Below are 25,408 nucleotides of genomic sequence, written 5' to 3' on the forward strand. Positions count from 1 at the left end.
GGCAAAAATAAAAGGAATGTGTAGTTCTCCATTTATATATCAGTCGTCATCTTCATCGTCTTCGTCATCATAATCATCATCATCATCATCATCATCATAATTATCATTACCATTATCAACATCATCACCATAATAATAATAATAATAATCATAATTATCATCATCATCATCATCATCATCACCACCACCATCATCTATATTTCGCATTTTATTACGCACATGCTCCAAACTATAAAATAAAAATATAAACCAGACTTAAAATGAATGTGTAGTATTCCACAGTGTCTCCCTGAAAGGTAGTGCAGTGGATGCACTCAGCATATTATAGTTCATTTGCATAGCAAGTTTCTCACTTCACGCCGACTTCAGTCCTCATATCACAATAGCCAGCTGGCGTGTACGTGGAACATGAGAAGACTGGCTAGTAACCAGTAACCAGAGTTTGTATGTGATGATCTGTTGTTGGTTGTGTCTCTCGACTCCAGCTGGTTTATTCCAGAATCTGAAAGAAAACGTCAATATTAAAGGGACATACCTTAGTTTTTAAACACTGACGCATATTTTTTACTATTATAACCATTTTTGATAACTCAGGTCATACTTTACTTAGCTTTTATTGTTTAGATTATTAATTTCCGTACATTCGAAGTGTTTTCAGTCACCTGGTGTTTTTAATATCACAAAATGCATTTCTCATATTTTTAAAAACGCACGTGCGTCTGAGAAGTAACAGATATGGAGTCGAGTTTTAGTCCATTTTTAGAGGGTATTTCACAATTTCAAAGTCAAAGACTCATGTTTCACTCAATTGTAACTTTATCCAAATGTGTTACAGGTTTGTAGATTAACTAAATGTTAATTTTCACGGGTTGAAACTAGGGTATGTCCCTTTAAAATACCTAAATATTATTCTACCAGTGTTTTTCAGCTCGTTAGCACTATCTAAGTTTTCTAACTTCACAAATCATTTTTGAGAATCCTAAAACAAACCCTAATGTCTTACTCCTGAAGTCTTGGCGATTGGCTGTCCTTTTATTGTCGAATCACCAGTAATTCACAGAAGCATATCGCCAAGACATTTACAAAATGTCAATTGGACTATGTATCGTGTAGATAAACCAATTTGAACTTGCTAAAAAGATACTGTATAAACAAAGTGTTGTTGCCGTCCTTATATTTTTAGTAGCCCAAACCGGATTTTTACCTCCCTATAATTTCGAAATATATATATTGCGAAGTAAAATGAAACACGGCTGGAAACACATTGGATATAGAGACATTCGTATTGTAAACAAGAAAATGTATTTAATATGTAATTTTAGTCCTTAAAAGATTCTGTTAGACGGAACTATTTTACAATGGCTACAAACTCAAGACAGTCCTTTTAAAGAAGATTCATACTGTATTCACAAATTCACAAAAGCTAAAACAAAGTCAGTATGATAAAACCATCATACTTTACCTGGGTAAGATCTGTCACGTGGTCTAGGTGTGGGCGGTGGTCTGCGTGTAATAAAATCTAACCTCCTCGCGTCCTCCCGTCCGTTAACGAACTGCGGAGGGTATTGCGTCAGGTAAAACCGGTTTCGGTTGTGGTTATAGCGTGTTGTCGTTGTTGTCGGTGGTGGTAGTGTTCGCTTGTAGGCCGCGTAGTCTGAAACATCAGTTACTTTATGATTAAAATGCAGGTGCTGTATAAACATACAGCACAAAGAGATATCAGTTACATTATGACTAAATACAGATGTAGTATAAATATACAGCAGAGAAATATCAGTTACTTTATGATTAAATGCAGTGTAGTAGAAGCATACAGCATACAGAAACATCAGTTACTTTATGATGAAATACAGGTGTAGGAGAAACATACAGCACAAAGAAATATCATTTACTTTATGATGAAATACAGATGTTGTAGAAACATAAAACATACAGAAAGATAAGTGACTTTATGATGAAATGAAGGTGTAGTAGAAACATACAGCATACAACAACATCAGTTACTTTGTGATGGAATACAGGTGTAGTTCCACCCAAAAGTAACAAAGTATCTTTTAAATATGATTTTTTTTTCATATATATAAAACCTGTAACACGTCATGAACAGTCGCATAGAGACACAGACCAAAATAAACTTTTTTCTCTCTTTCATTTGCTGGGGGTTTGTGCATTGTTGTTGTTTGTTCTTCTTTTGTTGTGTGGATGTTTTTTGTGTGTGTGTGTGCGTGCGTGCGTGCATGTGTGTGTATTTGGTGGGATTTGGTTTTAGGGGATGAGGTCATTTTTTTTTTTTTTTTTTTTTTTTTTTTATGGAAACATGGATGAAATGGGAAGTTGAAACCTGTTCAACTTTGCAGGTCTATCATGAAACGTCTGTGTTGATCTCCGTTCGTTACAGATTTGATAAAAACCAGGCTTTATATATATATATATATATATATATATATATATATATATATATATATATATATATATATATATATATATATATGTATATATATATATATATATATATATATTTTCCACAGACAGATCATACAGCAACGGCAGTTGATGTACCTGGCGTAGTGCACTGGTTGGGACAAAAATACATTTTAAAAAATACACAAGTCCACGGAAAAAGGTTGATTCTACGACCCACCACATCCTAGGCGAGCGTTCTACCAATGATCTCCACCCTTCTCTTGCGGTGACTATAGACTAAATAGAACAACATATGAAGCTTACCGTAAAGTATCATCGTCTCTGAATCACGACCCAGCATGTTGGAGGCGACACAAGTATAATGACCAAAATCCATTTCTGCCAGATCGCGAATTCTCAGACTCAGCGTTATCGTGTGGTCTCCTTCGTAATAGATCTCTACCCTGTATTTTAAGCTGTTCACTATCTCCACCCCGTTCCGCTCCCACACACTGATTTCGTGTGGGTATGCGCTGATTATGCATTCCAGGATTGTCTCCCTTCCAATTTCCTGCCCAATGCGTTTAGTCGGCAGACGCACCTCTGGTACGACTGAAATAAAATGAAACTTGTGTCCGTTATACACCTAATTCCGTCTTCACGTTCGTGTACATTAACGTCTACATACGGAAACATCAGGTTCCTAGATACAATTGATAAAGACAGGCTGGATAAAAAGTAATTATTAGACGTGGATCTTTTTATTAACTCATTAAAAATATATAATTTAATGAATATAATAATTGTGAAAATGTCAAAGCTTTACTATGGTACTAGATAAGTAAAGAACAGTAAATGGTTATTTGTTTAATGATACTCCAAACTATAGCAGTTTGATTTTTCGACACTTTGTCGAGAGCAACACAGCAAACTCTCTACCCCCATATAGGCTACTCCTACTGAACAGCAGCAGAGGAGTTTTAATTCATAATCATGATAGTGCATGTGATACCCTAGGTGTACGGGCTGATATTCAAACATTCTTGTATTCAAATGATACTTGAACATTCTTAAATTCAACCTATACTGATTCATTCTTATATTCAATTATTACTCAAACATTCTTACATTCATCTGATACTCATACATTCTAATATTCATCTGATACTCATACATCATAAATTCAACTAGTATTCAAACATTCTTACATTCAAATGATACTCATATATTCTTACACCCACCTGAAACTCAGACATTCTTACATACAACTGATACTCAGACATTCTTACATTCAAGTGATACTCCGAGATTATTTAATTAATCTGACACTCAAAATTCTTATATTCAACTGATAGACAAACATTCTTATGCTCAACTAATACTCAAACACTCTTAAATTCAACTGATACATAAACAGTCTTATATTCAGCTGATATTCAAACACACAACTGATGCACAAACATTCTTACATTCAACTGATACTCAAACATGCTTACATTCAACCGATACTCAAACATGCTTACATTCAAACGATACACAAACATGCTTACATTCAACTGATACACAAACATTGTTACCTTCAACCGATACTCATTCTAACATTCAACTAATACTCTTACTCAAACATTGCTACATTCAACTAATACTCAAACATTCTTACATTCAACATATACTCAAACATTCTTACATCCAACATATACTCAAACATTCTTACATCCAACATATACTCAAACATTCTTACATCCAACATATACTCAAACATTCTTACTTGCAACATATACTCAAACATTCTTACATCCAACATATACTCAAACATTCTTACATCCAACATATACTCAAACATTCTTACATCCAACATATACTCAAACATTCTTACATTCAACATATACTCAAACATTCTTACATCCAACATATACTCAAACATTCTTACATCCAACAGATACTCAAACATTCTTACATCCAACATATACTCAAACATTCTTATATCCAACATATACTCAAACATTCTTACTTGCAACATATACTCAAACATTCTTACATCCAACATATACTCAAACATTCTTACATCCAACATATACTCAAACATTCTTACATCCAACATATACTCAAACATTCTTACTTGCAACATATACTCAAACATTCTTACATCCAACATATACTCAAACATTCTTACATCCAACATATACTCAAACATTCTTACTTGCAACATATACTCAAACATTCTTACATCCAACATATACTCAAACATTCTTACATCCAACATATACTCAAACATTCTTACTTGCAACATATACTCAAACATTCTTACATCCAACATATACTCAAACATTCTTACATCCAACATATACTCAAACATTCTTACTTGCAACATATACTCAAACATTCTTACATTCAACATATACTCAAACATTCTTACATCCAACATATACTCAAACATTCTTACTTGCAACATATACTCAAACATTCTTACATTCAACATATACTCAAACATTCTTACATCCAACATATACTCAAACATTCTTACTTGCAACATATACTCAAACATTCTTACATTCAACATATACTCAAACATTCTTACATCCAACATATACTCAAACATTCTTACATCCAACATATACTCAAACATTCTTACTTGCAACATATACTCAAACATTCTTACATCCAACATATACTCAAACATTCTTACATCCAACATATACTCAAACATTCTTACATCCAACATATACTCAAACATTCTTACTTGCAACATATACTCAAACATTCTTACATCCAACACATACTCAAACATTCTTACATCCAACATATACTCAAACATTCTTACATCCAACATATACTCAAACATTCTTACTTGCAACACATACTCAAACATTCTTACATCCAACATATACTCAAACATTCTTACTTGCAACATATACTCAAACATTCTTACTTGCAACACATACTCAAACATTCTTACATCCAACATGTACTCAAACATTCTTACATCCAACACATATTCAAACATTCTTACATCCAACATATACTCAAACATTCTTACATCCAACATGTACTCAAACATTCTTACATCCAACACATACTCAAACATTCTTACATCCAACATATACTCAAACATTCTTACTTGCAACATGTACTCAAACATTCTTACATTCAACACATACTCAAACATTCTTACATCCAACATATACTCAAACATTCTTACTTGCAACATATACTCAAACATTCTTACATTCAACATATACTCAAACATTCTTACATCCAACACATATTCAAAATCCAACATATACTCAAACATTCTTACATTCAACATATACTTAAACATTCTTACATCCAACACATACTCAAACATTCTTACATTCAACTGATACTTTGATTTTTCTGCTAACAGCTGGCGGAACCCCGTTGAATGCTACACATTCGTAGACGTCGCTACAATATCGACTGACGTTGTGGATGATGAGCACCTCGCCGCTCATTCCTATTTCTGTGAAGAAAAAAAAAAGTTAAATAATATCTAGTATACTAAATTTTGAACAGGAGATATACAATGCACTTTATCATTTGACAATAAATGCTTAACCAATATATGTATTTTCAAAGTTTTACAAAGAAAGGTATTAGCAGAATCATATTAATAATAACGAGACCTGCGGTTTTTTATGTGAAGTACTTGGATCGTTTATGAGTATTTTACTTACATATGCTATGATTTCATGAACAATTATTTTAATAATATTTCATAAATTTCCGGCAGATTATTCTTTTTAGTATAAAACAACCCACAAATGTTTGTTTGTATTTAAGAGGAAACATTTATGTTTAAAAAAATATAATGCTTTAAGATATTTGTGAGAAATAAATCTAAACTAAACAAAAGCATGCATATTTGTAGTCTAAAAATATGGCAGAACAACTTCAAGGGAAGTTTCAAACAGTTCTGACATAACTGTTTCATAAACTGTGCAGTGTAAACTGTACCTATAACCTATTGCTGAATGGTATTTAGTTAAAATAGAATAATCCAAGCATTCTGTAAATCAGGAATAAATAGAAATGAATAAGTATGGGAATTTGAATTATCCGTTCCATTCCTTTCTGTGTATATTTATACCAAGACTGATCGATTTTCCTAATACACTATAAAATGTATTACAATGTATATAGACGTACATGCAATTTACTAGAAGTGGGCTATTTGCCGACTTGATGACGAAATAAGAAAGTTGAATCTCATCAATATTGGTAATGCATATTTGCACTCGTGCAGATTGTAAACCTTATTACGATGAGCTTTTGTACTATTATAGACGTAATCTGTTTATACATGCAATTGTGCTGATGGGTCAAAATAGTGATTGTGTCTTTATATCAGGGGGCGGGACGTAGCCTAGTGGTAAAGCGCTCGCTTGATGCGCGGTCGATCTAGGATCTAGGATCGATCCCCGTCAATGGGATCATTGGGCTATTTCTCGTTCCAGTCAGTGCACCACGACTGGTATATTAAAGGCCGTGGTATGTACTATCATTAGCATGGTGAATATAAAATATCCCTTGCTACTACTGGAAAAATGTAGCGAGTTTCCTCTCTAAAACTATATGTCGAAATTACTAAATGTTTGACATCTAACAGGCGATGATTAATAAATCAATGTGCTCTAGTGGTGTCATTAAACAAAACAAACTTTAATTTTATCTCAGTGGCACAGACCCAAATAAGTCCCATGTTTTACAAGTATTTGAATTAAAATATTGTGTGCTTATTAACACGATGCAGCATGCAATTATTAACACATTCCTACCAACGTGCACGTTGTGTTTTATGAAAATAAGAACATCTTAAAATGTAGATGCAAAATAATTTAATTTGTATATATAAATCACCTTAACGATTATTGGTAATAAAATATACCAACGGCTTTAAATTTGAAAAAATTCAAGACAATCCTGGTATTGTAAAATGTAGAACTAATAGTTTTTAAAAAGTGACCAGTACAACTATATGTGCGTGCAACATTTAAAATATCCCAGTGTACAAAATATGAATACCTTTTGCTTGTGTCAATCTGTTTTGGGGTAAACATTCAGCTCATATGAACATTATATATCATCTAATATGTAACACGAAGTTATAATTAAATCAACCCACCCAGACATTGCAATGTTCACATACTTTTAATATTCTGTTATGGAGACAACACAAAACAATAAAAACAACGACAACCCTCTGATCCAAACAGAAGAACATACCTTTACCTATTCTGATCTGGGGGCGATACAGAACAATAAATAGAACAACTCACTCATCCAAACAAAAGCACATACTTTTTAAACATTATTTATAGTCCATCATTTGCCACATTGCAATTTAAAAATTGCTGTATATTCATACAAACTGTCGGTGGCGTCGTGGTAGGCCATCGGTCTACAGGCTGGTAGGTACTGGGTTCGGATCCCAATCGAGGCATGGGATTTTTAATCCAGATACCGACTCCAAACCCTGAGTGAGTGCTCCGCGAGGCTCAATGGGTAGGTGTAAACCACTTGCACCGACCAGTGGTCCATATCTGGTTCAACAAAGGCCATGGTTTGTGCTATTCTGCCTGTGGGAAGCGCAAATAAAAGATCCCTTGCTGCTAATCGGAAGAGTAGCCCATGTAGTGGCGACAGCGGGTTTCCTCTCAAAATCTGTGTGGTCCTTAACCATATGTCTGACGCCATATAACCGTAAAATAATGTGTTGAGTGCGTCGTTAAATAAAACATTTCTTTCTTTCTTTCTTTCATACAAACTGATGCATTAGTTTCGAACCAAGTATTTCCCCAGCAAGTTTTCATATCTACGGTTAATTGAACTTCCAATTTTGTGGAAGACTTAATTGGCCGAATTGGTAAAGTTGCGGGCTGTCATATGCCATGCGAATCGGTGCAGTGGGTTCGAATCCTGCCAACTGACAATTTGTGTTTTTAAATATTATATGCATTCAAAAGGAAACCCTTGCAACTCTTACACTAAAGTTGGAAGATAACATAAAAAGGTATGTATGCCATAGCTCATATTATCATTTGATTTATACTGGTTAACGTCATTTGAAACTTTGGGGTTGTCAATAAAACCGGGAGCGGTCATTTGTGAAGAGCATCTTCACTGTAACTGGATTTGTGCAATAATCATGCAAACCAAAAACGAAATCTTACTAGTAGTGCCATGGCAGAACTCACTCTCTTTCTCCGGCTCAGAGCCGTCGCCCGTCCGTCTGTACCACGTGACCGTGGGAATCGGGATCCCCGTGACGTTGCAGACGAGCGTCACGGTGTCATATTCACGCGCCAGCACCTCGCCAGACGACAAACCAGGAACTATCTTAGCCGGTACTGCAAGAAGACAACAACACTGTACAGATGGTAGAGGGAGATAATGTTGGTCTTTACTGGATGAAGATAGCAACAGAGTACAGAAGATAGTTGGAGGTTATTATGGTCTCTTCAGGAAGAAGACAATATATTTTCAGTAGTCTTAACTTTTATTCTTTGCAGTCTTCAGGAGGTATAATTATATGGAATACGATAGCGACATCGTCCCTCACATGTTCCATTCAAGCTAGAACCAACATATACAAGAGTTATTGTTATATAATTGTAAAGAAAATACCAGTAGTTGAAACACATAAATGACTGAATGTTTCATGACACCCTAGTACGACAAATATGTCGGCTATTGAGTGTCAAGTTGAAAATTAACATTAAGAAGAGATGTTACTTCATAACATTCAGTCATATGTTCCAAATATTTTGAACAAAGAAACTAATGTTAATGTATGTCTCTCCCCCCCCCCCCCCCTCTCTCTCTCTCTCTCTCTCTCTCTCTCTCTCTCTCTCTCTCTCTCCCTCCCTCCCTCTCTCTCTCTGTGTGTGTGTGTGTGTGTGTGTGTGTGTGTGTGTGTGTGTGTGTGTGTAAATGTACCTCACCGAACTGAAACGATATAACATGAATTACATTTTAATGGCCTAGTATATGTCGAATGCATGCCTTTTAATGTTTAGAGTGATATTGTAACGGCTGTGCATACTTATATCTTATTCCCTAGACACTATATTTTTGCTTGCTTTTTTTGTGTGTTTGTTATTATGTTTTGTGTTTTTGTTTTGTTTTGTTTTTTTGCGTTGTTTTTTTGCGTTGTTTTAGTGGGGATTTTTCTCTGAAATACAAACAAATTTATTGTATTAGACAGAAAACAATTATTTGCTATTGCCAATGCCATTTCCGTCTTATTGTTATGCTGGTGTTTAGTCATGGTGGCTTGACCTGTATCATACCTTGGACCTTAAGGTTAACTGTTTTAATCTTCACAGGACTCGTGTTGACCTGACAGTTGTAGATGCCCTCGTCCTTGTGTTTGACCTTCCTGATGTGTAGATTCCAATCCTTCGTATACGGGCGCTCCACACTTAGCCGTTCGTCATCAATTATCCGACGATCCTCGAAGGTCAGTAACGTTGACCACTGGTCAGTCCAGACAACCTGGAAACAAAAGTCAGAATAGTTATCCGACATTAATCAAATAATACAACAGAAGAGATGAAATTACTAAATTTATATTTAACAAATTACTTAGGGTCTTACATTAAGTTTGTTTGGACATTGCTGGATGGTGCAGATATATGGCAAGATATCAATCGATGTTAATAATACACAACCGAATTAGCATAGCAAATAAGAGAGTTTGTAATCATGGATTTCCTGCTTTTTTTCTGGTACAACCAAGCAGACAGATAACAGAATCTGTATAATGGCCCAGTGGACCTGATCAACCGATGTACTATTTTCTGTTGTAAGCAATGACTTAATGCTTAATAACTAATGCTCTATGCTATAACATCAATAGCAAATGTTTAGATATTGCCCAGTAACAAAAGCCATCAGTTCGCACAGTAATATGGACCTTTAGAGGTTAAGGGTGCAAATGCCAATAAACAAGTACAGGCATTATTCTCTTCAAAATTTATAGTCTTCATGTCAAATATTAGAGATGATCTACAGGCATGTATTTAATTATATCCATGGATAATGCAGAACATTAACACAGTATAAATAATAGTACAAAAGACACGACTAGCAATCAAACATTAAACGTTCTAAATAGAGATAAAACTCGTCTTCAGCATCGATATTATGTTCACTTTTAAAACAGATCAATGATCATCATGGTTTACAAACCATCAAACAACTTTTTTTCTTCAAAATAAATCACCCTCGTCTGTAATATCTGAGATTCGTTGAACCTCTGACACCTAAAACAAATTAATACTAGAGTGTAGAACGAGTGGGTGAAGATAGACTTTAGACCTAATCGGCTGAGTGTCTCTTGGCTTCATGCTTTCTGACATCTGGCCGTGGAACCACAAAAACTAGTTCCTTCACGGGTATTAGCCCGGAAATATCACATTTCTCTTTTCTGACACGGGCGACCCACGGAGACATAAAACATGGCGGAGGAGCAGCACGGTTCGAGGGGTTCGCAATAATTTAAGACCATTAAGCCGCGGAATCTGTCAGCCAGTTGTTCTCTGGAGTCGTCATATTGTATTCCGGCGCGCAGTTTATTCAATTTGTACAACAATTGGCCAGATGGACAATTTTATCCAAAGGTCCAACTGCCTAGTGCACCTTTCAGCGTTCTTTTAGTGTTCTGTAGAGCAGTTCATCCCAGCAGACGACAATGGTAGCATATGTGGCTAAAATTGCTTCATATAACCTTTCAGTCAACATATAGACCATAGATTTAAATACTATAACGTATCGCCCTTAAAATTAATTGAAAAAATTGGGAATTGAAGTTGCTCATTTCCATATAACTGTATGCGTTCTTAACTACTAGAGTTCCGCCCACAAAAGTTAATGTTGGTGGCATTCTGCATGTGTTTCAAGAAAACAGTACTCGGTACATTAATACTAGTTAAAATACACCTGTGACGTCACAGCATTGTCTGAACACTCCATTATTTTTCAGTAATGGAGAGATGAAACCCTACTTAATTAACCCACCAAAATCACTAGTGTTAAACTCCATACTAACATATATTGGCATAAAGTTATTATTTAATGGTGTATTTTTAGTAGGGGAATATCCTCGTAACTCCATTCCTGAACAATAATGGGACTCGGCCCTAGCTTAATGTTATAATGCATAAATATCGCTGACCTGGTAAAACAACGCTGACAGGTTTTCTGTTATATCTTACCATTGATGGTTTTGAATACGCTTTTTAAAGCTAGGCACTAGAAAGTTGACATAGCTAGATGCTAACTGTATAATACGGTAGTACGTATATTGTTTTATTGTTTTTAATTGTATAACGAGATGGAATTGTAATACTCTTGAAGGTGCTACCAGTTGGGTAAATGTTTGTAAAGCAATGCAATTATACGACATTATATTTTCTTAAACTGAGTTCTGTTTTAATTAAACATACTTTTCTACAACCTATAATCCAGCCTTTTAAAGCGTAATGACACATTGCGTACTTGGTTACGTTACAGGGAAATGCTTAATATGACAGTTATACTTGAATAAAAAGAAATGATCTCGCCTTCATGTAAAATACTCGAATCTCATTGGTTATTTAGCCTTGAAAAAAAATCCTTACACCCCACGTGGGAGGAGTCTAATCTCTTATACCCCATTTGTAACATCGGACTGTTGTTATTGTATTAATGCGCCTGTGACGGTACATGCTCTTAATTTCTTTTCGCCTGTGGCGATATTAATTGTTTTAGAAGGCCGTGTGCAGTTCCAAATGCACTTAGCCCAGGTGGGCAACTTGTTATGTGATACCTTTGCGCGACGGTCATCGAGCTGTACTTCTAATACACACCCAGCCCAGATGCGGAGCCATGTGGCCAGTAGTTACGTAATACCTCCGCGAGTGCGGTTTTTACAACCGTGATTTGGCGACTATGGCGACAGCCAGTCTGACGATCAGAGAAAAATATGCCGGCATGGTGTCTGTGGAAAATCCACATGATACGTGAGGTACCGCCTTGTACCCCCAGGCGATATTCGCTGTCTCTGAGAGTTTTGAATAAATAGCTAGGGTTTTAGAGATATCGAGGAGAAACATTTTGGAAGGATCCAGGGGATCGCTGTCCGTCCACTGAACGATCTATATTAGTTCAGACGGGACTTTGGTAAATATATATTTTCTGCTCTGTGTATAACCTTGATGCGATTGATGTGACTTTAAATATTTTAATACTATATTATACCAATATTATTTAGACGGTGCTGCCGGTCATCTGACGCAGTATTCTGTAGGCTCACCGTTCTGATATATATATATATAAAGCTTAGCCAGTCATCCTAGAGGACCTAGGTAAACTGTAGGTTATTGTCTTTATTGTGATAGGTACCAGTATTAATTCAGTGTTACAAGGTTATTGAATGAGTAGTTAGGGTTAATTAAAAATTAACCATTTAGGAATAGAGTTGAAATTCCTTTATTAATTAAGTTCTCCTGGAAGCGTTTCTCCATTATCACACGTGTGTGTGTTAGCGTTTCTCAATTAACACACGTTATTGAATGAGTAGTTAGGGTTAATCAAAAATTAACCAGTTAGGAATAGTGTTGTAATTCCTTTATTAATTAAGTTCCCCTGGAAGCGTTTCTCCATTATCGCACGTGTGTGTGTTAGCGTTTCTCAAATATTACACGTGTGGGTGTTGTGTCACGGTGAAGTGATTAGCATATTGTGTAAACTAGACACCTAGAGATTAACTAATTAAGTGATCAGTTCTGGGTTGTTATTATTGTTGTTATTAATTAACTACTGCGGCAGTACCTTTGTCAGCGTAGGTTAATACAGATTCCAAAGTGTGTTGTGTTTTTGTTGTGTTTTCTAGTGAACTAAACGTGCTATAATAATATATACTTTATATAAGATCTTATCTCTGATCATACCTAGAGACGAGCCACAGCGGGTATAACTGCCTGTTACAGAGAGATCTAATAGATATACAGTTAGGAGAGATTTGGACAATCGTGTTTTATTCAGTTACGGGTATTATAGAATCCCCGTGACAACGCCATACAAAAATTCGTCTGTTACCAACGTAAATAAAACATGGCTGTCAAACGATTTGCCAACCGATTGGAAAATGAAATTGATGAAAAGCGAGCATTTTAATGTGGCGAAGCATTGTAATAATACAGCTAATTTTTAATTTGAATGACGTTAATATTCCAATGACGTCACTTTACATCTCCTTACAATAACACTAAACTGGGTACATGGTGTTGCTATTGAATTTTTTTATTTATTGTAACATTATTAATGCACCTGGATGTGTTTGAAGAAAATATTGTAATTAAACATGTCGGCAAGATAAATTCGTTATAGAAGCATCACTAGGGTGTTTATGGATTTCTATGCCGTCTGTATGCTCTTGTACGCCTCGGCTCGGGGTACAAGAGCATACAGAGGGTATACAAATCCATAAACCCCTCGTGATGCTTCTACAACTTATAGTATACTTAGATTTTTAAAACACTTTGACTAAACCAGAACAGTGGCATAGGAAGGTGCCAAAAGGGGGGGGGGGGGGGGGGGGGCACACTTTTATATTTACACACTTTTACACTATTTTAAAGCAAATATAAAACCAAAACGTATGAAAAGTTATTTTTTTAATTGTACAGTACTAAAATGTAATGACTAAATATAAATCGTAATGAAATGATCAGATATTAATATCGTTCTGTCTCATGGCTTGGTTTTATAATTGTTGTAGCCACCAGCTGTTGTCTTCCTTAACTGACACCTCACCTGACAAAACAACACATCCACCTTTCTTCCTCTTTGAAAAAACGCCCTACATATAAGTGCACTTCATCTTTGACCACCAGAGTTCCAATAATAATCATGTTCGACTTACTAATCCACTGCAAGCCTGTTTCCCACTGTTTAACTGCAACTGTGATGGGCTAGCCAGACAATGGAATTACAGACTCCTTGCAGTCCGTCAATCTTCATACCCTGCGGTGTCTTGTCAGTGCTAGGTGACACCTCAGAGGGGAATACCGTGCATTATTCCACCTGATGTAGTATTACAGGCTATATGATCCCACACGCCCTGACTGCTACAGCAGGACCTCCACAAGGGCGATGTTTGTGGCAGATACAGAGCTTTGAATATTCGTAAATGCAGAAAGGGCAGATCTGGACTCCATGGTATGGATAGCTGAGTGTTATAGAAGCTGCTCTTTATGATAGATTCTACTATATTATAAAACGTATTTTGAGATCACTACGTGTTTATATATTGATTCCACTGAAGTTGTTCACCAGTAGATGCCGATAACAAAATATAATACATTTTAAAAAAACGCGCTACATGACGGAACTGTCGGAGAACATGATTTTGCCACAATGAATGTAGAATATGTACAATATTTATGCACGGATTATGCATAATTTGCTGATGCTCTGGGTTTTATATGTACACCCTTTCAGCTCTGTCGTGCAAATATATATGAAACGTATTATAGTTGTATTATATATCTGAGAGCCGTGGTTTTACCTGGTGTTGTCCGAGAAACTTGACGGAGCATGGCAGGATAGCCGTAGTTCCGGCCTTGACCGTCACGTTCACCATGGGCACGTCGAAACTAGGCTCCAGGGCAATCGCTCCTACAACAGATAATAACGTTCAGGGTGATATTATTATGTAGAACTTAAAAATCAGTACATCTACAAGATAGTCTTGAGAGAGAGAGAGAGAGAGAGAGAGAGAGAGAGAGAGAGAGAGAGAGAGAGAGAGAGAGAAAGAGAGCGAGAGAGAGGGAGAAGTGGTGGTGATGGGGGGGGGGGGGGGGCTAACCCGCTACCGTCTTATAGGATACTCCCACCGATATTAACAACGAGGGCTAGTTTATATACACTTTCCAATAGACAGGACCCTAATATACCAGTCATCTGACCGATTGGGACGGGAAGAAACCCGACACATTCTAGAGTGATCGATCCTACGACCCATCACACCTCAGTCGAGCGCACTACCACCAAGCTACCTCCTGTTACAAGCCATGTTGAAGTTGGTATTTTGTAAATAAAACAATATGTTTCAATATGCCGTTTGAGCTTCAGATAATTCAGCAAGGCTGTCACCATCGTGTTTCGTCGCGTCGTGCCGATGTATTCAAATAATCATACACGCAAACAGCTATGTAAATCGTGATCAATGGGGAATAAAAGAACGAAGATTTATGCTTATTGATAGCAATCAAAACATGCCCCTGGGAGCAGTCGGCGGTAACAAGTGAACGCTTATTCATTTGATTATGCCACTTCATTGCTCGGCAATTACACATGTCCGCGGAACAGACAGCCCACAGAGAGAAGCCAGTAACATCTGACGCCCAGCCGTCAAGAAATATTTTGAGTCATCTACCGTTGGCTGTACGCAGAATTAAAAATCATCGGTAGGATTCATATAAATAAAGTGCAATAAGTGCAGTTCAGTACTAATTGGATTGGTATGGTTTCCAGTTTGAAACAGACTGCGGATGATAGTTGAGGCGCTGTGTGTCAGCAGTTATTGTTACAATTACAATAGGCCTACAAGTTAGTTGTGCCTGTTGGTGGTTTGGAGAATTGGTTTCGTGGGTGTAATTTAACTCTGATCGAGTTTCTCTGTCTAAGATGTGACGTGTCATAAGATCGATTCTCCTCAATATACACCTTGGGATTTCCCCGCCTCAATCACTGACCCACCGGCCTCGGTGGCGTCATGGTTAGCCATCGGTCTACAGGCTGGTAGGTACTGGGTTCGGATCCCAGTCGAGGCATGGGATTTTTAATCCAGATACCGACTCCAAACCCTGAGTGAGTGCTCCGCAAGGCTCAATGAGTAGGTGTAAACCACTTACACCGACCAGTGATCCATAACTGGTTCAATAAAGGCCATGGTTTGTGCTATCCTGCCTACGGGAAGTGCAAATAAAAGATCCCTTGCTGCCTGTCGTAAAAAGAGTAGCCTATGTGACGACAGCGGGTTTCCTCTAAAAAACAGTGTCAGAATGACCATATGTTTGACGTCCAATAGCCGATGATAAGATAAAAAATCAATGTGCTTTAGTGGCGTCGTTAAATAAAAGAAAGAAACAATCATTGACCCAGTTTATCACTCTGACCCATTAATAGCCCGAGTGCTCTGACCGTAACAGAGCAAGACGGACATGTGGACAGTTATAATGCTATCTCGTGTTACAACTGTCCAAACGTCCATCTAGCTCTCTTATTTTCATATAGTTACCATTTGTGACAACCAATAGCCGATGTGTAATTTTGTGCTGAGGTGTCGTTAAACATTCATTCATTCATTCCATCTAGCTCTCTTACGGTCAGGTAGCTCGATTGTCCTCTAGCGTTATTCTGTTATATCACATATAACAGATTAACCCCGTAGGAAACTCGAGCTAACGGTCAGAGTACTCGGGCTAACCCATCAAAGGATGTGGTGTGTACCGTGTGTGGAGCTAGGTTTACTATTCTGCATATACATACTTTAAATCCCGAAAGAGTTTAGAAAAGACTACTATATAACTACAAAAACCCCAAACACCCCACAGTTATTTGGTATTACTAACATACGAAATAAGAGAGACGGTGATGTAGGCCACTCCTGTCGAATATATAGTGATTACGAGGTTGCTTTATGCATTTACTCACAGATAGTAAAGCTTTAATTACGGTATTTGGTATACCATTCGGGAGGAATGGGTTGAGGCGAGTAAAAAAAACCCAGGGTCCATCAACGGGGAATCGATCCTACGACATACCACACCTCGGGCGAGCTTTCTACTACTTAGCTACATCCCCTTTCATCATACTAAACAAATAACACACAAAAAACACACAAAAAGAATATCACACAAAAACATGAAATAATGTGCATCACAACATAAAACAACAACAAACAAAAAAACACCGCAATGACAATGACAAAACAAAATTGTTAAATGTATACAATTGTATCTCTGTACAAGAAAGCCAGGAGAGCGCTTCATCGATGAGGTAAATGAAAGACAACACTAACGCTTTAAGTACAATACTTGCACAGTGATTTAACATACACGGGGCGTTTGGTATTTATAAAGAATGTTTAGGATACACGGTGCCCTTCGTGTGTTTACAGTTCGTTATTACAGCACAGATAACTTAATGATGCATTCGGTAATCACGATGGACGCAAGACGGTCGAGGCAGTACCAACGTTCTGTCCTAATTTCCATGTCAGATCAACATTGGTTACTCTTCCGGAGGGGATATTACAAGTTGGAAAGCTCTGAATTATTCACAAGCATTGGCTAATCAACCACTGGGGAATTCTGTAAGGTTATTATAATTTATTAATGCTTGACAATAATTTGATTCACGGACTGTTGTGGGAATCATTCAAAATTCAATAATTGACAGTTTTGGCATGTTGACGATAGACGAAGAATTCCAGCTGCCAGACACAATAAACAATGCTGTAGATGTGCAAGTTACATGGAAGGATTAGTGAAAAGAAAAAACAAATATTTGTGTGACATACACCAAGGCCATTGTTTAAAGTTGAAAGTTTTATTTGTTTAACGACACCACTAGAGCACATTGAGTTATTAATCATCGGCTATTGGGTGTCAACTATTTGGTAATTGTCGCACGTAGTCCTCAAAGGAAACCAGCTTTTTTGTCCATTAGCAGCAAGAAATCTTTTTATATGCATAGATATGACAGCACCTACCACGGTCTTTTATATACCAGCCGTGGAGTATTGGTTGCGACGGGAGAAACAAATCAGAAAATGGGACCATTTTAAACTAGAAATAGGAGACATTAATAATGTACTCAGAGAGAGAGAGAGAGAGAGAGAGAGAGAGAGAGAGAGAGAGAGAGAGAGAGAGAGAGAGAGAGAGAGAGAGAGAGAGAGAGAGAGAGAGAGAGAGACACACACACACACACAGAGAGAGAGAGAGAGAGAGAGAGAGAGAGAGAGAGAGAGAGAGAGAGAGAGAGAGAGAGAGAGAGAGAGAGAGAGATGCATCCATCTCCTTGAATGGGATGGAATTCTTACTTTTACGTTTACGACTAATGTATTTGTTAAAAGAATCATAATTTAAAGATAATTATCAGACTAGCGAAGGATTATATGTCACCTACGATGCCCTGTGGCACTGACATATACATGTCACATATTCTCTATAAAACAAACAGTTAATATGTCTACACATTTCACATGAAATAAAAGTTTTAAAACACTTTGCTGCCTGCTTACTTTACTTGATGCTTCCCAGTTAATCCGTATCGCCGTGACGTTCGTCATTTGTGTAGTAACCGAGAACTATGCTAATTCTCTGTTCTCTTTCGCAGTTAAACAACGAAACAATGCATGGTCAGATAACATGGATTTTAATAATTAAAAAGGCGAAGTGATAAATTAGACATCGCTCTTTATTAATTAAAAAGGCTGTTACAGATTCTACAATTTCGACGACGAATTAATACATTGTGGACAGATGACATCTGTGTTTGTCAAAGTTTTTTTCTTTCCATGAATACCACGAAATATTTTAATCTAGCAAGCAAGTTTTGTATATCCAAAAACAAATGTATTTTGTACAATTTACATAGAAACAAAAATACCGAAAATATCTACTGATATTTGATTCATTTTGTTGAGTATACCGGTATTATATGTTCTTTAAAGTGAAATGCACTATTATGGGCACGCATCCGAATGGAAGTTTGTCCACGAAAGGGTTACGGGCATATAAACCTTTGTCGCCACATAAGTTATAGTATTCAATTCTAAGTAGAGTGGCTATGTATATTATAATTGTCGATAGCAACTGTAAAAACTGGCTTGCCGGCAATTACATTTTGAGTAAACAAACATTGTATGCCCTTTTATTGAAGATTCCAACAAACAAATTCAAGTGTGTTCAAAAACCAATTCTAAGTAGTAGCTAGATATGGATTTTCCCACTGTTAGCATAGGCAAATACCACGTCTTTTGATGCACACGTTATGAACCACTGATCTGTGCACGTGGCGTCAATGAGCCTAGCAATGCAATTACGCTGCACTAAAACCGATACAGGAAAACGAACCCAGTACCTACTAACATTTAAACCGGACGACATAACCACTGCGCCACTGAAACCAGCGAAAGAAGTACGTTTCATTTCCTTTAATACTTATTTTCGCGCTTCTATCCATCTGAGGTTCATAGATGCTCTTCTGGGCACACGCCTAGGCTGTCTGGACTGTCTGTCAGTGGGTTAATGATTAGATTGGTTCTGGTTTGTGAAAGGAGTACGTGTATGCCGATCATAACTATATATAGCATTCATAAAGCCATTTTGTCCAACAATTTTTGTGGATTTCCTTCGTTTGGCTGCTTCGCTGGTTTTTCATTGTGTCATTCATATCGACTGATTTACTGGCTGAGATGCAGACGATTGACCAAACGGATTCCCGGGTTTTGAATCAGTAGAACAGAATATAGCTCAGTGGTAGTGTTCTCTTGAAATGTCATATATCGCAGACCATACAGATTTATAGGAACTGTCATTCTGACTCACCATCACCCCCCCCCCCCCTCCCCCCAAGTTTAGTCCAAGAAGAAAACATTCAAGTTTCCCTTAGCATGTGTAAACGGCAAATATTGTTAGTAAAAGTATTAGATCATAACTTAAAGGGACATTCCCGAGTTTTCTGCATTGTAAGATGTTTCCGACTAATAAAATAATTTTACGATTAAACTTATATATTAAATATATTTTCTTGTTTAGAATATCAGTGTCTGTATATTCAATGTGTTTCTGGTCATATTAATATTCATAAGAAGCCCAAACTGGATTTTGTCTTCAAATAATTTAATAGGTACGAACAAATCTTTTTTTCGGAAATAAAATGAAATTTAACCTAATACAAATGTTAGAACGATCAGAAACACGTTTAATATACAGCCACTAATATGTAATTACAGTCGTCAAAATGTCTCTGTTAGTCGATAACATCTTAAAAATTGCAGCAAACTCAGGAATGTCCCTTTAAGTACCTTTAAATTTCTAATCAGAAGGGAAACCAAGGGAAGATGAGTTGATAGTTTTGTTACTCAGTAAGTCGTGAGTAAAGCAGAAATGTATTTCTGTAGCATTATGATAAAAACACTTATATATTAGTTCGTTCAAAACCTCTATCGATTACATTAAAATGTTTTGGGGGGTTTTTAAATTTATAATAAAACATAGAAATTTCGTTTTTTAATTTTATGATATATCGAGTGATTATTGATTTCGCATTCTGTGCTTATTCTCTTTATCTACATATCTTTCTACGAGGGGCGGGATTTTGCTCAGTCGGTTGAGTGCTCGCTTGAGGTTCATGCGTTGTAGGATCAAACCACCTCGGTGGATCCATTCAGCTGATTAGGTTTTTCTCGTTCAAACCAATGCACCACAACTGGTCGTGGTATGTGCTTTCCTGTCTGTGTGAAGGTGCATATAAAAGATCCCTTGCTGCATTAGGAAAAATGTAGCGGGTTTCCTCTGATGACTACGCATCAGAATTACCTAATGTTTGACATCCAGTAGCCAATGATTAATTAACGAAAGTGTGCTAGTGGTGTCGTTAAACAACACAGACTTGTTTTGAATCTTCCTACGACAGTCTTTGTACTAAACTTAAGTAGGATAAAAGATAGTTCACCAAGTCGGACTTTTTTCCTTTAATTCAAAGTGAAGATCGTTTCAAAGTAAGTATTTCTTGGTCTCGGTGAGCTCAAAATAGATTACAATATACGATTAGGGTGGGGAAATGTGATGGTAATCGTTATTTTGACCGCAATTTCGTTCCGAGCAAATTTCCTCGGAACCGTTGTCCAGAAACTGCTAATGGCGGAATGGCTAGGTCAGGTAAACCTCGCTGTTGTGCTTGCACACGAGGTTTATCTTGGTGAACTAGTTAAAAGAAGGCTACAGTTATAATACTTCCACATTCAACGTATTAGTATTGTAGTCAGTTTAGAAGTTTGGTATTTTAAAATTACGAACAAGAATGTGGGTTAAATGTGACTGTTAATAGAGCTAGTACGGTCATAAAAAGATCATTTTGTTGAACATTCTCCCCCAAAAAGACATTAATTAGTCTGTTCCATTTCCTGAATAGCTTCCGCGTGACCTCTGACGTGTTAATTAGAACTGCTTGACATGCACCAGTCCTCTGCGTCGGTGGTGTTTAACAAGACATGTCAAATCTTATTGTCGTCTGCTGGTCACTCGAGACCGACAGGCAGCACACTTTCATGACCAGGCAATTGCAGAATTGAAATTTCCATCTCGGGGCTGCGTGCTCGCTTTAACTCATGAATAATGCATGACAAGCACAAAACAGATGATCCAGTAGTGGTCAGGGCTTGGGGAAATTACATCAATTGCGCTAGTTAGCTGGAGAAAACATATTGGTTGATAAGAGCGTCTTGACGAGAAGTCTTAGAACCCTTGCTAATTTTGCCACTGGACACCTGTGCCACGCTACACGAGGACTGCGTGACGAGAATTACCCGAGATGTTGTTGGTAGTTTATTACCTTTTGTCGCAACGAGAAGAAAAGTGTAACATTTTCCGCATTAAGTGTTTCGTTTAGCTTCAAATTGAAGTGGATTGGTTTTGTTATAAAGGATGCTGATCACCTTCAGTCGGCTCCAATTGGTATTTTCTAATTAGCGTACTCGGAAAGATTGGCCTAGGTATTTTGGTTATCTAGGACCATGTTATACTGGTTGCCTCCCATTAGTTACACACCTGCGTACTCCAAGCTCTTACACAGTCAGCTTAGGGACTAATTAAACAAACCCCTATAACCTTAGTGGAACAGTCTAGTCAATTCAACTGTTCTATTCAATTAAACTTTATTCCATCAAACTAATCATATGGATTTGTAAATTGATATGCATACTGTAAATCGAGAAAATAACGCGTTTAAACTATATAAAAAAATCCAGTTTGAATTATACTTGCTAATAATAACATAAAAACTTCATACTTTATAACGCTCAATAAGACAATTTGTCCATATAAAATGACGTCATGAGATATAACATTCCCTGACAACATAATTTTTATTTTCATCGAGAATTGAATAAACTCCCGTTGCTATGTCTGGACCAATGGGATGGCGTTATGTTGTAATGAATGTTACGGACATTTAATGATCAGATATTGAATCTGTAGTTTATGATAATTACATTTATGATAATTTGTTTTTTATTGTAATAATGTGTGACCAATTGTTGTCTATCATCACATAGTAAATAGATAATTTGTAATAAATGTGAATATATGTTCTGTTCTTGTATCTTAATTGTTAATAGAAGGCGAGTTTATTATTGCATACTAGACATAGGGTTAGCAGTTCACTCAACCGCGACCTATGTTGTTATGAGGTGTGTACGAAATGGGACGTGTAACAAATGGGAGGATACCATTATACTAGTTGAGCGCGTCGTTAAATAAACTATTTCTTCCTTCCATATATCATGCTAATATAGAGACACATAAATGCAACATCTTTGATCCTACAAACTATTCTATAAGAACCATTCTACAAGTCTTTTTTGTGTGGGATTGTAAAGATCTCGATCCGTCCCTTTTTCTAGTTACACAGCATTCGTACAACATGAGACCGGCCTCGGTGGCGTCGTGGCAGGCCATCGGTCTACAGGCTGGTAGGTACTGGGTTCGGATCCCAGTCGAGGCATGGGCTTTTTAATCCAGATACCGACTCCAAACCCTGAGTGAGTGCTCCGCAAGGCTCAATGGGTAGGTGTAAACCACTTGCACCGACCAGTGATCCATAACTGGTTCAAAAAAGGCCATGGTTTGTGCTATCCTGTCTGTGGGAAGCGCAAATAAAAGATCCCTTGCTGCTAATCGGAAGAGTAGCCCATGTAGTGGCGACAGCGGGTTTCCTCTCAAAATCTATGTGGTCCTTAACCATATGTCTGACGCCATATAACCGTAAATAAAATGTGTTGAGTGCGTCGTTAAATAAAACATTTCTTTCTTTCGTACAACATGAAAACAGAGAAAGTTACATTTCGCCATTATAATCCCGTTATGATTAAAGCATTGTGTCCACATCACGAACCCATCTGCCTGAACTGTCTTCCCAGGATAGAGGAAAAACAGATCACACCAATAGACATTTTGTATTACCGATTATAGTCCTGTTCAGTTATTTAAAGCAGAAAGTTTTTTTACTGTTACATTTAGGTCCTATTCAATATTTCTTTCGTGACATACGTATGGAAACAAACCCAAGTTCCACAGCTTTCATATATAATTCATCATCTAAAATGTACTAAGTTAAATTTAATTTAGTTATTTCAAATTTGAACACATCTTGTTTTGTTTCGAATGTAAGTGTGTTCTATCAATTTTAAAGCTATTTTGATTTTAAACAAAACCCATTAGAATGTGAAATATGTACTCAAAACCATACAAGTAATAAATATGTACATGCAGTATATCGAATTAATTTTTTAAAATATTTATTTATTTTAATGTAATTTTATAAATTATCTAATTTACGGACGTTACCATCCCTAAAACGACTGGAGTAAGAAAACGACCACAGACCACACAATACCAGGGTAGAACATAGTCTACATTAAGAGATCTGGCGGGCCCTCCCTTTCCTCAGTATTGTTTCCATTTCAATTGGGACCTCGTTTGGTCCAATGCAGGAAAACTTCCAGGGAGGGTCAACAGTAGCAGATCCAGGGTAGAAGGCCCGTAATGGTATGACATTTTAAATTTCTTAAACTTCTACTTTTTTTTTTTTACCAGAAACAAACCCATTACTTGACCAAAAATAATGTGTGTGTGTGTGTGTGTGTGTGTGTGTGTGTGTGTGTGTGTGTGTGTTTCTTTGGGTCCTCTAAAGGTAGTACTAAACCAAATAACTTCCGGCTGGGTCAAAGTTCGAGGTGCACCGAACTTTTGATAGAGAAGTGAACACCACAAGTCCTGTGATTGGTTATAAATGTGAGTGTGTTGGTTGTAAAAAATAATAGTTTCATCTGGGTAAAAGAAATGTGCAATTTTATTTCATCTAGTACCAATGTGTCAAGTAGCCTTGTGCTTGAAACATGTATGGGGTACCTGTAAAAAAAAGTACTCGAATTTTGTGCGAAACTAGGGTAGTCATAGACGCTACCCGTTATCTCAGAAACGAGCAGCTTGACCCCCATTTTTTTCTGATTCACTTTAAGTGTAAGGGGTGGTAGTATTTATATCCGTGGCGTTTATGTCGGTTGATACGTTGCAGGTAGGAGTTTTAGCCACATATGTTACTATTGTCGTCTATGGGATTTGATTTGGTAGTATACACCCTAAATTAGCATCTGGTCAGTGTCCCAAAGTACACCGATGTTTATTATTAAATATTGCATGCTAAATCAGTCGATATGTAGTATGGAATCACAAGAGTAGAGTGAAGCCCCCTCCCAGCAATCGTGAGTATCCAAAATTCTAGCTATATGCATGTGGAATACATCCTTATTCCTGGAAAATGTATGCCCTCATTTGATCACTTGTCTACACATTAACAAAAACTACATATTTAATAAGTGGCTATGGTCATACAACCAGATTGTCATAATTTCACCTGTATATCCAATTTAGCTGCACAATGTTAGTCCCCAATAACACTAGGGGCCTGTTTTACAAAGCGATCTTAACGCTAAGATCATCTTAAGTGCATGAGGTAATTATGCACTTAAGATGATGTTAGCGCTAAGATCGCTTCATAAAACAGGACCCAGAACGTCTTAATTTTACCTAACAGTGCTTGTACAAAACACACACTAATGTAATTTTGTTTTATAGTCAATCAAACGTCGATAGGAAGAGGAAGCACACTACAGAGTGATGGTTTTGTATGCAAATAACTTTTAGTAAAG

At 36.9% G+C, this 25,408-nt stretch overlaps 1 protein-coding gene across 1 annotated transcript in view; it reads right to left on the reverse strand.

Moving 5' to 3' along the window:
* Nucleotides 1-2,530: 2,530 nt before the first annotated feature.
* Nucleotides 2,531-25,408, reverse strand: part of LOC121370025 (opioid-binding protein/cell adhesion molecule homolog) — an 87,726-nt gene continuing 64,848 nt past the window's right edge. Inside the window, 5 exon segments of the mRNA XM_041495120.1 lie at nt 2,531-3,015; nt 5,756-5,884; nt 8,619-8,771; nt 9,714-9,918; nt 14,975-15,127. Of these exon segments, the coding sequence (XP_041351054.1) occupies nt 2,648-3,015; nt 5,756-5,884; nt 8,619-8,771; nt 9,714-9,918; nt 14,975-15,127 (1,008 nt within the window). The 3' untranslated portion in view covers nt 2,531-2,647.

The sequence above is a fragment of the Gigantopelta aegis genome, chromosome 4 (genome assembly GCF_016097555.1).
Source record: "Gigantopelta aegis isolate Gae_Host chromosome 4, Gae_host_genome, whole genome shotgun sequence".
NCBI classification, from domain to species: Eukaryota; Metazoa; Mollusca; class Gastropoda; order Neomphalida; family Peltospiridae; genus Gigantopelta; species Gigantopelta aegis.